This window comes from Lissotriton helveticus, chromosome 5_1 (assembly GCF_964261635.1).
Source record: "Lissotriton helveticus chromosome 5_1, aLisHel1.1, whole genome shotgun sequence".
Classification (NCBI taxonomy): domain Eukaryota; kingdom Metazoa; phylum Chordata; class Amphibia; order Caudata; family Salamandridae; genus Lissotriton; species Lissotriton helveticus.
In genome coordinates, this window is record NC_136065.1 from 1,963,465,496 (window position 1) to 1,963,482,718 (window position 17,223).

A 17,223-nucleotide genomic window follows, 5' to 3' on the forward strand; every position below is an offset into this window, starting at 1 on the left:
TTTGTCCTCCCTACTCTAACACTTAATCACACAAAGGAAAGAAAGGGAAATCAAATCAGTCTAGTATCTCTGTGGGAGCTGCTCAATATATTTTACACTAGAAAATCCTTTCGCGTTCCAGTACTGCCCTTACACATTAAATAGGACGGATGGTAGCGGATGGCAAAAGGCCAACGGCAGTCCTTCAAAGATAGTGTGACTATAGGGAGACGTTCCCACCAGTACCCCGGGTTTAGAGTACATATGAAACTCTGGATATTCTTGAGGAGAGTCCTATTACGAACAAGAAAGGCGATAGTGTGATTACATATTCTCACACATACCGGAGGATACAAGGTAATGAATGTAGGGGGTGCATATTATGCCCGATCAAGAGGGATCCAAATCCTGAGGAAGGCCTGTTGACCCCATGGGACATGCGGAAGGCCAAAACATGTAGATAAAATTAACACAAATATTAGGGGGCACGGATAATAAAGAGCCAGGAATATCCCGCCTATACAATGTTAATCCGGCCAGAACAAGTCCAAAATAAAATGCAGCGGACTATCCCCTAGTTAGTTTTAGAAACATTTTTTTGTGTCTAAAGGATCATTGACTCAGATGGGACAGAGGGACTTCCTCTAGTTCATCTACATCTGACACTAACAAAAAAATAATGTGTTCCACTCTGTACGTTGGACTGTGTCAGAGTGTTGATGTGCGCCCTATGATGAAGCGTGACACTCTTTAGTATGTGAGGGCAGTATTGAAACACAAAAGGATTTTCCAGTGTAGAATATTGAGCAGCTCCCACAGAGAAAATAGACTGGTTTGAATTCTCCTTTCTTTCCTTTTGTGAATAAATGTGGCATTGCCAGGCACCCTCTATGGGACACTCTCTGGATCTGTGGAAGATCATCAGGGGACTGGGCTTGCGGTCTGACCTGAGAGGAGCCCTGAAGGACTGGACCTGCTCCCTCTTATACCCTGGGCAAAGATGTAGACTCCAAGGGTCAGTTGGATGACCTCCTGTGTAGCTACTGGGGGGCAACAAGCCATAAGAGGCCTTTTACTGGAAGTACCCAGCTGACTGGTGGCAACTGTACCTGGGCTAGACCCTGTGATTCCTTAAGTACCCTTGTAAGGCCCCCAGGACCACTGTCAACTACTTTGGTTGACTAAGACGAAGTCAGAAAGTTAAACTTCTTCACCCAGACAAAATTGATTGGTGTACCTATCTCACACTCCCTTGTTTTCTGGCTCAAAATGCACTTGGGTCCTGGTTTTCTATTGATTATCATTTGGCATTTTGTGTTTTTTGGTACTTTTTTTACTTAAAACCTTAAAAATTCATATCAGCAATTCTCCTTATTGGATATTTGTCATTTTGGTGTAATTTCATGTATGAAATTTCACTCTAATTTTCTAACTCAGTTTGGGATTTTTATTGCAGCATATTTTGATTGTATTACTATTTGGTACTGAATACATACTTTAAACATGCATAGGTTACTCCTGTCTGCTCTGTGCCAAAGCTACCAGGGGCAGAGTTCAGTTTCATTTAGTGACTCAACTAACAAAAGTTGTGATTATTCGTTGAGGTGGGCAGTCATCTATCCCAAATAATCCGATTTGTTACAGCCACCAACACACCATGGCTTTTTCTTTGAATTATAATGGCATACAGCTCTATTTGTTAGAATTCCACTCCCCGGGTGTGGATTGTTTCTTCGACAGAATACGCATCAAGCGGTACTTGTTTTGGATGAGTAGGTTGTAATATGCTATTACCATGTTTAGCATAAGGAGAAAGGCGAAGCCTAGAGTGGGTTATGCTGCCCCTCCCCCGCTTAACAATGGTAATATACAGCATATTACTCTGTGTGCATCTGTATATATAGTTTTGTCAAGTGAATTTTTTTTTTTTTAAGTATTATACAGGCCCTGTTGTGTAGGGGGAAGAGTGATGTTTTTGTTACTGTGAATTAATGATAGTATAGCAGAAATCAGGTACCGTTGTTACACAATAACCAAGCTAGAACAAGAGACCTGGTGATATTGGGGGAATCTCATATTATTGTTATTCGGGGGCTTGCTACAGTAGAATACCGATAAAATGATTAAGGAAGCAGGTCTGAAGCCTCGTTAGTGGAAATCCATAACAATGGAACGCTCATGCCTTCCTGTTGTACTAGAAGGGTTGCAGCATCGGCACATGCCCAGCGCCTATCGCAGGTGTCTCCAACCTTTTCTGTAACAAGAGCTACTTCTGTTCAATAAAAATCATCCTGAACTACTGATGGTATGAGAGTTGTAATAGTGACTGCATTAGACAAGATTATAATCGAAGTCTCCATCAGTGATCACCTCAGTTCATCAGGCATGGTTGCCAGCAGTAATGTAAAAACATGCTTTGTCAGTAAGGAATTCTTCTGCATGGGTAATACATAACAACCACGGCCACAATGCTACAGTGCCAGGTTACCAATTTTAGTAATTTGTCTCCAAATTGAAATATCTGCTTTTTATTTATTTTGGAAATATAACCATTTTTCATCAAACATCAGCCGATGAGTTCTGAAAATACACACATTTTCATCTCAAATACATAGTTTTAAATTCTGATATACATATATTAATTCAACTAAGCAAAAGCTTCTAATTGAGTTGGCTGGGTTACACACAGGAGAGCTACTTACAGATAGCTGGAGAACCACCAGCAGCTCACGAGGTACTGGTTGGAGAAGCCTGACCTATAACCTGTGATTTAGTACTGGCACATACATCATTAGGGGTCATGATATTCTCCCACGAACCCCCTGATACTAAAGTGAAAGAGATAACTTACGCACACCAGTGCATTGAGATTGCAGGTGAATGTTACAAAACTGGTTCATGATATTACTGCTGCTAAGAATGAGATCCTGTCTGTCGCACTCACAGAACCCTGAGGGGCTCTGCCTCGCCCTTCTGGCAGGACAGGATGAGGTGACCACCAGTGGCACACTGTCCCTGCACAAGTAAGAGGATGTAGATGAATCTTATAGCAGGGCTCCCAGAAACTGCCTCCATATTGTCACACAACTGCCTATTTTTACTGATTCACAAATGGAGATCACTGCAGAATCTGCCATTCCGGTGCCAACATAAACACATTGCACAGTACTCCATCAAATGTCTGCCACTAACTTTACAGCGACTCTTAACCTAGGGGCTGCCAGCAGTCCGGCCACTGGTCCCCCTAGGCTCCATCATGACACCCATCACTTTCAACATTTATATAGGACCCCTGGGAGCCATTCTTGCAGACAGCAACATCAAGATCCCTCAGTATGCCGATGACACCTAACTCTGTCTCAAAATGTCCTCACCCAGTGACATACAAATACTCAAAGTCTGTCTCCAATACATCCAAACCTGGATCAATAAACTACCGGATGCTAAACCCCATGAAGACTGAATTCCTCCTGTTTGCCAAAAATTTCAAAAAGTATCTGATTCAGTCAACGCTCTACAACTTAAACCAAACAGGGTTCCCATCTCAACTGACAGAACAAGCCAAATCCCTCAGATTTACACGCAACTCGAACATCTCACCCAAACAACACATTGCCAAGAAAACCAAAACAGCTTGGGTCCAACTTGCTCTCCAGAAAAGAAATGAAACCAGTAAAATAACTTCAGAAACGAAATTTCGAGCCCTAGTCCTATCACACAGATGCCCTGCTCAAGTGCATCCCAGAGACCACCCTTGCTTCCTGAAAGGCCTCCTTCATGCAGCAACAAGGGCCATCGGGTGGCTGAACAATGCAACCTATCACCCTCGCACTAAAGTATCTACTCTGGCTCTCTATGCAAGTCAGGATCACCTTCGAGATCAGATGCATCACTTCCGAGGCGCTTTACCCAGACCCTTTCTACCTCTCTAACAAACTAACACTATCCATCAGTCAACAGCAGACAGGGTAGATCTGACACCACCAGATGAACGACAATACCCTGCAGGAAGGAGAAAACAACAAACCAAGGCTTCCCACCGAAACCCCCAGGACAGGGAAGACATGCACTCTCCACATCAGAACAGCAACAATCCTCCTAAAATTCAGGAAGAAATTAAAACTCACCTCTTCGGGGGATATTACTTCAGAAAGGCTGACTTCTCACCCTTCCACTAACTCTAATTTCTACCTCTGCCCCCCCCCCCCCCACCCACTCCAATAATGCTCCACTGGGAGTGCGTCCTTCTATGGGGTCTGTGACCAGCCAGGTAGGTAGAAATACCAAAGCATACGTGCATATGAGGCAGGCCACACAGAGCCAGGTACTACCACAAACACACACAGATTAAAGGTGACCTCGGCACAAGGCCTGGCATCAGCAGTGCCACACAGTGCAGTGGCCCTACACCTGGGCTCGGTGCCAACACAGACGCTCGCTAGGGTGACCCTGCACCAGACACTGCAGCACTGCCACCCTCCAGTCATGCACCTGCTCCAATGACACTGTAATTCAGAAAGGGGTCTTTCCTGACAGTGTAATGTTTTGGGTTATCACTGCTCGGTGACCTGTTGATTACTGGTGTGCACTGACACATATGAGGGGAGCACCTGTCTTTGCATATGTACAGTCCTGTTAAGGTCTCGGAATTTGCACAGACACAGCCATTAAAAAGCTTTGTGATGGTCTGTGATTGCACAGACAAGGCCCTCGTAAAGGGATGTTGATTTTACAGACACACTCGAGGATGAGTTGTGTATTGTTTCTGCAGGAACTGTGGTGGTATCTTGTGTTTGTGCAGATTGGTCTGGTTTTTGCCGAAACATAGAATTCGAAACACACAAACTATATCTTTATACTTGGTGGCAAATAAAATAAAATAAGAGTCAGGCATAGGAAGGGTGTCTGGGAGCCAAGGATGCCCCTGGGAGCCGGGGCTGTGCCTTCTGTGTCAGAGGACTAAGTCCGTACCTTCTCTGTGTAGATGCCAGGGGCTGCACCTTTGGTAGCTGGGAGCTAGAGCTAAACCTCTTTGTCGGGGGGCAGGGCTGTGTGCCAGGAGTACAGGGCGCCGCCTTCAGTGTCTGGGAGCCAGTACTGTTCCTCGTGTGTATGGGAGCGAGGGAAAGTACCTTCAATATATGGGAACCAGAGGTGCGCCTTCTGTGTCTGGGAGTCAGAACAGTGTTTTATGTCTGGGATCCAGGGCTGTGCCCTTTGTGTCTGGGAGCCAGGGCTCAGCCTATTATGGCTTGGAGCCAGGGATGTACTTTGTATCTGCAAGGTAGAGATACACGTTCTGTGTCGGGGAGCTAGGGCGGTGTCTTCTGTGCCAGGGAGCCAGGGCTGTGCCTTCTGTGCCAGGGAGCCACGTCTTTGGTATCTGGGAGCTAGAGCTGCACCTTCTGTCAGGAAGCCAGGGTTGTGCCAGGAAGCCAGGCCTATGCATTCTGCTCTGTGGAAGGGAGCCAGGGATGTGCCCTCTGTTCTGTGGAAGGGAGCCAGGGCTGTGCCCTCTGTTCTGTGGAAGGGCGCCAGGGATGTGCCTTCTGTTCTGTGGAAGGGAGCCAGGCTGTGCCCTCTGTTCTGTGGAAGGGAGCCAGGGTTGTGCCCTCTGTTCTGTGGAAGGGAGCCAGGGCTGTGGCCTCTGTTCTGTGGAACTGAGCCAGGGTTAAGACTTATGTGCCAGTGAGCTAGGGCTGTGCCCTCTGTGTCAGGTAGCCAGGGATGTGCCTTAGGTATCTGGGAGCAAGGGCTGTATGTTCTGTGTCGGAGGTGAGATGTGCAGGGCTGCGCCTTTTGTGTCTGGTAGTCAGGACTGTGTTTTATGTCTGGGATCCAGGACTGTATCTTCTGTGCCATGGAGCCAGGGCGGTGGCCTTTGTGTCTCGGAGCCAGGGCTGTGCCCCTGTTCTGTTGAAGGGAGCCAGGGCTGTGCCCTCTGTTCTGTTGAAGGTAGCCAGGGCTGTGCCCTCGGTTCTCTGGAAGGGAGCCAGGGCTGTGCCTTCTGTGCCAGTGAGCCAGGGCTGTGCCTGGAAGCCAGGGCTGGGCCCTTTGTGTCTGGGAGCCAGGGCTGTGCCCTTTGTGTCCAGGCCAGGGCTATACTTTCTGCATCTGAGAGTCAGGACTCTGCCTACTGTGTATTAGAGCCAGGGCGTACCTTTGGTATCTGGGAGATAGAGCTGCATCTTCTGTCCTACCCTTCCATGGAATGTGCAGGAGGACAAATTGGATATTACAAGGCCTACATTCCACTCCGATCCCATAATCGCAAATGACTCCTTTAATAATTGGTTAGAGTCTTCGTTAAATAATATTCTCCCTCAAATAAAGATACAGATAAAAACTGGAACCAAGAAAAACCCATGGTATTCCTTGGGACTCCGGAAGCTCAAGCAAGAATGTAAGGTACTGGAAAGAAAATGGAGGAAAGATTTCTCACTATGTAATAAAGCTAAATATAGAGAAGCTATCAAACTCTATAAACTAGAGATAAAATCTGCACAAAGCTGTTACTATCAGGAGAAAATAGTTTCAGCGGTGAACTTCCCGCATGAGATTTTCTCGATTGCTAAATCTCTTCTGACCCTTCCTGCTCCCCCACAGAATACAGACAATATCCAATCTCGGTGCAATCAGTTAGCGGAATTCTTCTCGGTGAAGATACAAACCATTTATAAATCCTTTGATAAGGAAGGAGACATGCGGTTGGCACATCAACTTGATCCGATAAAGGAAAAAGCCTCATTGGAGGAATTTCCCCTACTGAATCAGGATACCTTAGTTGAAATTTTAACCCACCTTAAATCTGGTTCACCCGCTGACCCAGCCCCGCCCACTGCTGCAGTCTTAGTTGACCTGATCAATGCCTCTTTTCTTGCGGGAACCGTGCCACCCCCTATGGGAGAGGGCAATGGTCAAGGCCTTGCTGAAAAAGTCCAACAAGGACCCGGAAGACTGGTTGAACTACCGACCCATATCCTTGCTTCCTGGCATAAGTAAAATCGCTGAAAAACATGTAAATTCTGCGCTGTCGAATTTCTTGGAAAATAATGATTTGCTCCATTCCTCTCAAACAGGCTTTAGACCACAGCAGGGCACTGAGATTGCCCTCCTATCGGTAGTGGAGGGAACCAGGAAAATACTGGATGACGGAGGCTGCGCTGTAAATATTTTATTAGATCTCAGTGCAGCCTTCGATACAGTCAATCACTCGCTCCTGATTAGTAGACTTCGGGATGTGGGGATCAAGGTAGGAGCCCTGAAATGGCTGCAGTCTTTTTTAGAAGACAGAGTCTTTTTGGTTTTCGAGGAAGATTGTATTTCCGAGCCAGTGCCTCTTACCTTTGGAGTTCCTCAAGGATCGGCATTAAGCCTCACACTGTTTAACGTCTATCTGAGTTCTCTGGCACATATTGTCACTCCATTTGAGGTACAGATCGTCACCTATGCAGATGATACTCAGCTAGTCGCCTCACTGAATAAAAATGACAACGCAGAAGGGGCTCTAACGGCCTGACTGGAAAAAGTGGTGAGGTGGATGGATAACTCCTTCCTGAAGCTCAATGGAGCCAAAACAGAAATTATGCTTCTTGGCAAAAAGGCCCCACCTAATATAGATTCCTGGTGAAAAAAATAATTTAGGACCACCTCCCATCCCAAAAAAATCCATGAAAAGCTTAGGAGTCATACTGGATGTTAATTTAGACTTCAAGGAACAGGCGCGGAAAGTGGCAGGTACCTGCTACGGCCTCCTGCGGATGATTAGAAAAATCCTCCCCATTCTGCCTTTCTTGGCTGGAAGATTGCTAGCACAAGCATTTATCCCATCTAGGTTGGACTATGCGAATGCTATCTATCTTGGAGCCCCTGTATCTACCACTAAAATATTACAGACGGTTCAAAACTGTGCAGCTCGGCTTCTTTGAAATGTTCCCAAGCGCTTTTCAGCTAAACCCGCTTTGGCTTCACTTCACTGGCTTCCCATCCATGAAAGGATTCAATTTAAGGCTATGTGTTTTATACATAAGTCACTGGTAGGAAAAGGATCTATGTTGGTTCAGGCTATGATCCTTCCCTATCAGCCCAAAAGATACCTAAGATCAGAGGGTAAATACCTCTTAATAGTTGCAAGAGTTAAACGCACAAGAAGTGGAGGCCGCATGTTCTCACATTCTGCTGCCAAATTGTGGAACTGCCTTCCCCTTCACATTCACATTCGTTCTCAACCTAATCACCATCATTTTCGGAAACAGCTAAAAACCTTTCTTTTCCCCTGATATGTTATGATCTTGATCTAGTGTTCCTAGCCCTGGGATGCCTTCGGGTAACCAGACGCTTTATAAGGGTTTCATCATCATCATCATCATCAGGGCTATGCCAGGGAGCCAGGGCTGTTCCCTATGTTCTGTGGAAGGGAGCCAGGCCTGTGCCCTCTGTTCTGTGGAAGGGAGCCAGGGTTGTGCACTCTGTGCCAGGGAGCCAGGGCTGTGCCCTCTGTTCTGTGTCTGGTAGCCGGGAACGTGCCTTAGGTATCTGGGAGCCAGGACTGTATGTTCTGTGTCAGAGGTCAGGCTGGCAGGGCTGGGCCTTCTGTGTCTGTGAGCCAGTGCTGTAACTTCCATGTCTTAAAGCCAGGGTGGTGCCTACTATGGTTTGGAGCCAGGGAAGTTCCTTATGTGTCTGGGACCAGAGATGTGCCTACTGTGTATGGCAACGAGGGCTGTATTTCTGCGCCCGAGATCCAGGGCAGTGCCCTCTGTGTCTGTGCTTCTGGGCTGTTCCTACCATATCTTGGAGCCAGGTGTGTGCCTTCTGTGTATACTATGTATGGGAGCGAGGGCTGTACCTTTGGTATCTGGTAGCTATGGCCGCACCTTCTCTGTTGAGGACCAGGACTGTGCCTTCTGGGAGGTAGGGCCCTGTCTACTATGCCTGGGAGACAGGACTATACCACACGTCGCTGAGCCAGGGCTGTGCCTTCTGTGTCTGGGGGTGAGGGCTGTGTCTATTGTGTCTAAGAACCAGGTCTGTGCCTTTTGTGTCTGGAAGCCAGCCCGACTGTCCCTGTGTGTCTGGGAGCCAGGGCTGTTTGTGCTGTGTCTGGGAGCCGCGACTGTGTCTGGGAGCCAGGACTGTACCTTCTGCGTCTGGGAGCCTGGATTATCCATATATGTCTGGGAGCCAGGACTGTACCTTCTGTGTCTGGGAGCCAGGACTGTACCTTCTGTGTCTGGGAGCCAGGATTGTCCCTCTATGGCTGGGAGCCAGGACTGTACCTTCTGTGTCTGGGAGCCATGATTGTCACTCTATGTCTGGGAGCCAGGACTGTACCTTCTGTATGTCTGGGAGCCAGGACTGCCCCTGTATGTCTGGGAGCCAGGACTGTACCTTCTGTGTCTGGGAGCTAGGACTGTACTTTCTGTGTCTGGGAGACAGGCCTGTATCTTCTGTGTCTTGTAGCCATCCAGACTGACCGTGTAAGTCTGGGAGCCAGGGCTGTTTGTGCTGTGTCTGGGAGCTAGGGCTGTGTCTGGGAGCCAGGACTGTCCCTCTATGTCTGGGAGCCAAGGCTGCCCCTCTATGTCTGGGCGCCAGAACTGTACCGTCTGTGTCTGGGAGCCAGTATTGTACCTTCTGTGTCTGGGAGCCAGGCCTATCTATTTGGGAATGGAAACAAGGGCTACCCCTCTATGTCTTGGTGCCAGGTCTGTGCCTACTGTATCTGGGAGCCAGGGCAGTGCATTCTGTGACTTGGAGCCAGACCTATCTCATCTGTGTCTGGGAGCTAGGGCTGTACCTTCTGTGTCTTGGAGCCAGTCCTATAAATGAATGATTACATGCCTATATAGCGCATGGCTACCCGGAGGCATCCCAGCGCTTTAGACCAAGGACAGACAATCACCACTCAACGAAACAGATAGGTCTTCAACCGTTTCCTGAAGGCAAGATGATTAAGTTTGAGCCGAATGTTTTCTGGGAGTTGATTCCAGAGTTTAGCTGCATGAAATGGGAAGCGTTGGCCACCCATCCGTGTGCGGATAACCCTGGGAACCGTCAACAGATTGTGATGGTTGGATCGGAGGACTCGAGGAATCTGATGGTGAATAAGCATAGGGCGTAGGATGGCCGGGCCGTTGTCGGTCATAGACTTGTGGACCATACACATGGCCTTGAACCAAACCCTTTCCTGCACCGGCAGCCAATGAAGAGTACGCAGAGCAGGCTTTGCCGAACTGTTTCTTGGGACATCCGTAAGCAAACGGGCCGCACAGTTCTGGACCGACTGTAGAATTTTAATAGGGCCAAGCGGTGTGCCCAGATATACAGCATTAGCGTAATCCAGGCGGGATAAAATAAGTGACTGGACAAGGAGGCGTCTGGCCTCAGACGGAAGAAGGGCCAGAACCTTCCTTAAAAGTCTGAGCAAACCATAACATGTCGCAGCCACCTTGCGCGCCTGCACTCGGAAGCCCAGGGTAGAATCGAGCCAGACACCCAGGCTTGTGATTTGATTTTTCGGAGTAGGAGGGGGCCAAGACACTCGGGCCACCAAGGATCGAGATTAATAGGGGCCTTGTAGCCTAACAGCATGATTTTAGTTTTGGAACTATCCATGCAAGAACCTTAGTAAGACAGGGAGACAGCTTGTTTATCCCTGAATCCGCAGCCTCTGCCCTAGCAAGGGACACGACTAACTGCGTATCATCGGCGTAGGTGACCAACTGAACTCCCCAGGGAAGAACCACGTCAGCCAAAGGCCTCATGTAGATATTAAACATGGTAGGGCTCAATGGGGAACGCCGAATTGCAGGGGAAGTTGTTTAGACCTTGCTTCATCTTCAAAGACTCTAAAGGTTCTATCTGAAAGAAATGACCGCAGCCATTTAAGGGCAGTCCCTGTGACTCCTACCTCCCTCAAGCGTTGTATCATGAGTAGGTGATTTACTGTGTCGAAGGCTGCGCTGAGGTCCAACAGGACCAGCGCAGCGCAGGACCACCTCCGGCATCCACAATTTTCCTGGCTTCCTCAACTACAGTGACCAAGGCGGTCTCAGTGCCTTGCTTGCTTCTAAATCCCGTCTGGGTGGGATGCAAAGCTCCATTGTTCTCAAGGAACAAAGATAGTCCGGAGTTAACATGTTTCTCAGCAATTTTGCCAAGTCCCGGCAGCAGAGATATCGGTCGATAATTTGACCAGTCTTCCGGTTCAAGACTAGGTTTCTTCAAAAGTGCCTTGACTCTGGCCTGTTTCCACAGTGGAGGAACCAACCCCGCAGGCAAGGAGGAGTTGATAACGTCCCTAATGACTGGGGCAACAGTTGCATAGACCTTTTTAAGGACTGAAGCAGGAGCAGCGTCAGACGGGGAGCCAGATTTAAGATTCCCAAGGAGTCTTTCTACCGTAGCTACATCCAGCAAAGGAAAAGACTCAAGCAATACTAGGGATCCAGGCATTGTCAGAGGGAAGGAGGTGTCGATAGAATGGAAGGCTGAGTCTCGGAGCCAGGCCTATCTCTTCTGTGTCTTGGAGCCAGGCCTATCTCTTCTGTGTTTGGGAGCCAGGACTGTACCTTCTGTGTCTTGGAGCCAGGACTGTACCTTCAGTGTCTTGGAGCCAGGACTGTACCTTCTGTGTCTTGGAGCCAGGACTGTACCTTCTGTGTCTTGGAGCCAGGACTGTACCTTCTGTGTCTTGGAGCCATGGCTGTACCTTCTGTGTCTTGGAGCAAGGCCTATCTCGTCTGTGTCTGGGAGCCAGGACTGTACCTTCTGTGTCTGGGAGCCAGGCCTATCTCTTCTGTGTCTGGGAGCCAGGACTGTACCTTCTGTGTCTGGGAGCCAGGCCTATCTCTTCTGTGTCTGGGAGCCAGGGCTGTACCTTCTGTGTCTTGGAGCCAGGCCTATCTCTTCTGTGTCTGGGTGCCAGGACTGCCCCTCTATGTCTGGGAACTAGGGCTGTATGTGCTGTGTCTGGGAGCCGGGGCTTTATCTGGGAGACAGGACTGTATCTTCTGTGCATTGGAGCCAGGCCTATCTCTTCTGTGTCTAGAAGCCAGGGCTGTGCCTTCTGTGTCTTGGAGCCAGTCCTATCTCTTCTGTGTCTGGGAGCCAGGGAGGTGCCTTCTGTGTCTTGGAGCCAGGCCTATCTCTTCTATGTCTGTGTGCCAGGGCTGTACCTTCTGTGTCTTGGAGCCAGGCCTATCTCTTCTGTGTCTGGGAGCCAGGGCTGCGCCTTCTGTGTCTTGGAGCCAGGCCTATCTCTTCTGTATCTGGGAGCCAGGACTGTAACTTCTGTGTCTTTGAGCCAGGCCTATCTCTTCTGTGTCTTGGAGCAAGGCCCATCTCTTCTGTGTCTGGGAGCCAGGACTGTACCTTCTGTGTTTAGGATCCAGGCCTATCTCTTCTTTATCTGGGAGCCAGGACTGTGCCTTCTGTGTCTTTGAGCGGGGCCTATCTCTTCTGTGTCTGGTAGCCAGGACTGTTCCTTCTGTGTCTTGGAGCCAGGCCTATCTCTTCTGTGTCTGGGAGCCAGGGCTGTACCTTTAGTGTTTTGGAGCCAGCCCTATCTCTTCTTTGTCTGGGAGCCAGGACTGTGCCTTCTGTGTCTTTGAGCGGGGCCTATCTCTTCTGTGTCTGGTAGCCAGGACGGTTCCTTCTGTGTCTTGGAGCCAGGCCTATCTCTTCTGTGTCTAGGAGCCAGGGCTGTGCCTTCTGTGTCTTGGACCCAATTAACTGGGAACATGATAGCTCCCATTCCGGAAGCACTGTTGCATCGCAAAGAATACTTGTCACAATTATCATCAGCCAGGACTGTACCTTCTGTGCATTGGAGCCAGGCCTATCTCTTCTGTGTCTGGGAGCCAGGGCTGTACCTTCAGTGTTTTGGAGTCAGGCCTATCTCTTCTGTGTCTAGAAGCTAGGGCTGTGCCTTCTGTGGCTTGGAGCCAGTCCTATCTCTTCTGTGTCTGGGAGCCAGGGCTGTGCCTTCTGTGTCTGGGAGCCAGGCCTATCTCTTCTATGTCTGTGTGCCAGGGCTGTACCTTCTGTGTCTTGGAGCCAGAACTGTACCTTCTGTGTCTTAAAGCCAGGCTTAGCTCTTCTGTGTCTGGGAGCCAGGGCTGTACCTTCAGTGTCTTTGAGCCAGGCCTATCTCTTCTGTGTCTGGGAGCCAGGACTGTAATTTCTGTGTCTTTGAGCCAGGCCTATCTCTTCTGTGTCTTGGAGCAAGGCCTATCTCTTCTGTGTCTGGGAGCCAGGACTGTACCTTCTGTGTTTAGGAGCCAGGCCTATCTCTTCTTTGTCTGGGAGCCAGGACTGTACCTTCTTTGTCTAGGAGCCAGGCCTATCTCTTCTGTGTCTGGAAGCCAGGAGTGTACCTTCTGTGTCTTGGAGCCAGCCTATCTCTTCTGTGTCTGTGAGCCAGGACTGTACCTTCTGTGTCTTTGAGCCAGGCCTATCTCTTCTGTGTCTTGGAGCCAGAACAGTACTTTCTATGTCTTTGAGCCAGGCCTATCTTTTCTGTGTCTGGGAGCCAGGGCTGTGCCTTCTGTGTCTTGGGGCCAGGCCTATCTCTTCTATGTCTTTGAGTCAGGCATATCTCTTCTGTGTCTTGGAGACAGGCCTATCTCTTCTATGTCTGTGGGCCAGGACTGTACCTTCTGTAACTTGGAGCCAGGCCCATCTCTTGTGTGTTTGAGAACCAGGACTGCCCCTCTATGTCTGGGAGCTAGGGCTGTATGTGCTGTGTCTGGGAGCCTGGGCTGTGTCTAGGAGCCAGTGTGTGTCTCCTATGTATAGGACTAAGGGTTGTGTCTACTATGTGTGTCGGTGCCCAGCGGATATACATACGGGGGTGAGTGTCCTCGAGCTAAGCTTCCCCTAATATGTGGTGGGAATCCAGGAGGTGGAATTGTCTTGGATAAGGGTATCGTGTTCGGGGAGCGGACCTGCACCCTGTGTGGACGGTGTTCAAGAGATGGGAGGCTCTAAGTGTGTAGGGTGGTGTCAAAGGAGGTGGGTGTGCTGTGCAGGGAACAGGTCGGTTCTTACACATTGGGGTTGTTCTCCGGGCAGAATGATTGCACCTAAGGAGGGCGGCGTCCCTGGGGTGATGCTACCGGTCGGCAATGAGGGTCGGTGTGTCCAGTGAGCGGGGTCCCTCTAATACGGAGGGGGTGGGGGGTATTTTCAGCAGAAGAATGGACACTCGTCCACGTGCTACTCTTGTATAATATGAGGGGTGGTGTCCGGGGAGCAGCGCCTGCTCTTATCACGGTGAGCCAAGGATTTTTTTTTGTGTGCATATTTATATAGCGCGAACTCGACCCGAAGGTATTGGAGCGCTTTACATGAGCACCGGTTACTTACACATTCAGGCACTAGGAGATTAAGTGATTTGCCAGGAATCATAGGATGTGGACGCGACCCCGAGGCTCGAACCCTGGTTTCCACCACCTAAATCGGCAATCTAGCCGACGGACCACATCCTCTCCCCAATGATGTCCTTAAAATAGGGGGTGTTGTACAGGAAGCTGGGGCCGGCTGTAATATGGGTGGTAAGGTCCATCTCAGTGACCCGAGAGAGGATGCCCCGGTGTCCAGCGACCCTGGGCTGGCCGCGGCATGGAGATGGTGTGCAGGGATGTCTTTTACATAAATCCGGGGTCCCGAGAGCAGGTCGGGCTGAGGATTAGGGTCCAAGTGGTGCCTCACTCCGAGGATGGGGGGGGGGAAAGGTGGGTGCTGAGCACTGTCATTCCTTGTGGCTGGCACGGCTCCGTATCCTGGCATCAGGGGCGGCAGCCCCAGGGGCACTGTTCACCCTCCCACCCCGATCTGTCTCCGGTTGCGATTCTTCTGGTGGGATTACGATTTTCTCACCCTTGTCGCCGACCTGCAGCCGTCTGTCGTGATAGTAAACACCTCGCCTGCATCTGCAGGTGGGCCACACACATGCCGATTGTGCCCCCAACCACATCGCACCTCTTTACGGTGAACAGTATATGGTAACATTCTGAAGACCTCATATAGGACCCCCTCCCTATCCCCCCACCTCGAATGAACCTCTGCAGGCCCCTCCCCTCTGCTCTCCCCAGACCTACAGGTGTGCGACGGGTTGTGGAGGGGGGGGGGGGGGGGTATAACCTGCCCCCTTCCACTCCCCTCCACACCTGCAGAGGACCGAGGGGGGCCTCCCTCGTACACGGGTCGCTCTGGCCCCTTCCCCTCCCCGGGTTTTGCCCCCTTCCTCCTCACCTGCAGATGCGGGTTCTCGTAGACGTCCATTTGGATTTCCTGGGGGTTGGGGCCGGAGGGGGTCCTAGACATATCGCCCTTCTCTACCATTGAGCTCGTGCCCTCACAGCGGGGGGGCTCCCAGGACTCTGGGTTAGGGTGGGGGCTTTTGGATGAGGGGGTCCAGATCCACCCTCAGCATCTCTCTCCCGAGCCTCTCACTGCATCCTCGGCGCTGGCAACAATGGAGCCCGTCGCCCAATCATTTAACAGCCAGCCTAGCCCCGCGCTCTCATTCGCCACTGCGCCCGTCACTCTGCCAGCCTTCCCTTAGCAAAAGGGGCGGGAGCAGCTAAGCGCTGGTCCTACCCCCCCACAAACCCCTCCTATTCCCGGTTGGAGTGGTGTGCAGCAGATGGCAGTGAGATGATGGTGGTAAGGAAAGATGAAGAAAAGGAAGGAGACAGAAAAAGAAGGGAAAAAAGACAAAAAAGGATGAAAAGAAAATGACGTCTCAAAGGAGAGATTACAAAGACCGATGAATAGAAGGGAAGACAGACAGAAAGAAGGCATAGCGAAGAGTGAAGAAAATTAAGGAGTCGGGAAGGGAGGACTGACAAACGAAGATCAGAGAAAGATTGAACAAGAGAATAAAGTAGGGAGAGAAAGAATGGGGAAAGGTAAACGGAAGGGGAGCGGTAAAAGGGTGATAAAGAAACGAAGAAGGGAGAGAAAGTAGGATGGAGAAATGGAGAGGCAGAGAGAAAATGGTGGGGAGAAGGAATGAGACAGAGGAGAAGAGAATTAGACAAAAGAAAGAAAGAAGGAAGGGCTAAAAGGAAGAGACATAGATAAGGAAGTGGAAGAGAAGAGAGAATGAAAAAAAGGAAAGTTGTACGAGAAGGTTTTATGGGGAATGGAAGTGGAACATAAAGATAAGATATAGGGTCAGGCATACAGAAAAGTTAGTATATATAGTGATATATATATATATATATATATATATATATATATATATATATATATATATATATATATGAAATAAACGCCTCCTCTCGAAGAAAGAAGCAGGAGCCTCTACGGGGATTTCAAAGGCGAAGCTCTTTAATTCAAATAAATGGCGGATGCATTTCGCCCGGTGTGGCCTCTTCAGCGCCTGCGGTGGTGAAAACGGAAGTCCTCACGCTCTGCAGTTGAAATGCATCCCACCGCACTGGATAGGTGCAAATGTCAGCTCCGCCCCTCAGCAGCGTAATCCTCAGATGATGATGTGTAGGGTCCGAGGTGATCTACGGACTCCAATTCCCAGGATGCACAAGTGGCTCCCAGGTGAGTAGTGCTGGGGGACGGTATTGGAAAATCCAAAGAAATAGCTGTGGGGGAGGTGCTCTGCAGAACGTTCTTGATCCCGCAAAATGAAATAGAGAGTCTCGCCTTGGGTCCCCAAGACCCCATCAACCATTAATCCGAGCACAAGAATAGCGTGAGCAGGAGGTGCATACAACCCGCCATGGCTGAGAAAATGTCTCGCTGTGTCGCTGCAGATGCTCGGACTGCCGGCGAGTCTGGAGATATTCAGTACACTGAAGAAACAAGCAATGCCGAGGCAGACTCCAGAATCTCCAGGCCACTTGTGATGGGGGGGCTTCTGAACCGCGCCTCTGGAAAGCGCGCAGTTAATATGAAATAAACGCCTCCTCTCGAAGAAAGAAGCAGGAGCCTCTACGGGGATTTTAAAGGCGAAGCTCTTTAATTCAAATAAATGGCGGATGCATTTCGGCCGGTGTGGCCTCTTCAGCGCCTGCGGTGGTGAAAACGGAAGTCCTCACGCTCTGCAGTTGAAATGCACCCCACCGCACTATATATATATATATATATATATATATAGCAAGGGTTATGGAAATGTCGCTTACCTAGAAAGAACAAGAAAACACCTATGGGTAATGGCTCTAATCAATAAGGCTGAGCCCACGTAATCAAAAGAACAACGACAATCGCCAGTACCGA

The 17,223-nt window shown here is 49.6% G+C and overlaps 1 protein-coding gene across 2 annotated transcripts in view; it reads right to left on the bottom strand.

The window, feature by feature from the left end:
• CACNB1 (calcium voltage-gated channel auxiliary subunit beta 1) overlaps window positions 1-15,358 on the bottom strand; it is a 627,177-nt gene extending 611,819 nt beyond the window's left edge. Inside the window, exon 1 of one of the 2 annotated variants that reach the window (XM_078645637.1) lies at window positions 15,238-15,358. In XM_078645637.1, the coding sequence (XP_078501763.1) occupies window positions 15,238-15,327 (90 nt within the window). In that variant the 5' untranslated portion in view covers window positions 15,328-15,358. The remainder of the gene's footprint in view (window positions 1-15,237) is intronic. The other variant, XM_078645638.1, reaches the window with a different exon arrangement.
• Window positions 15,359-17,223: the final 1,865 nt, after the last annotated feature.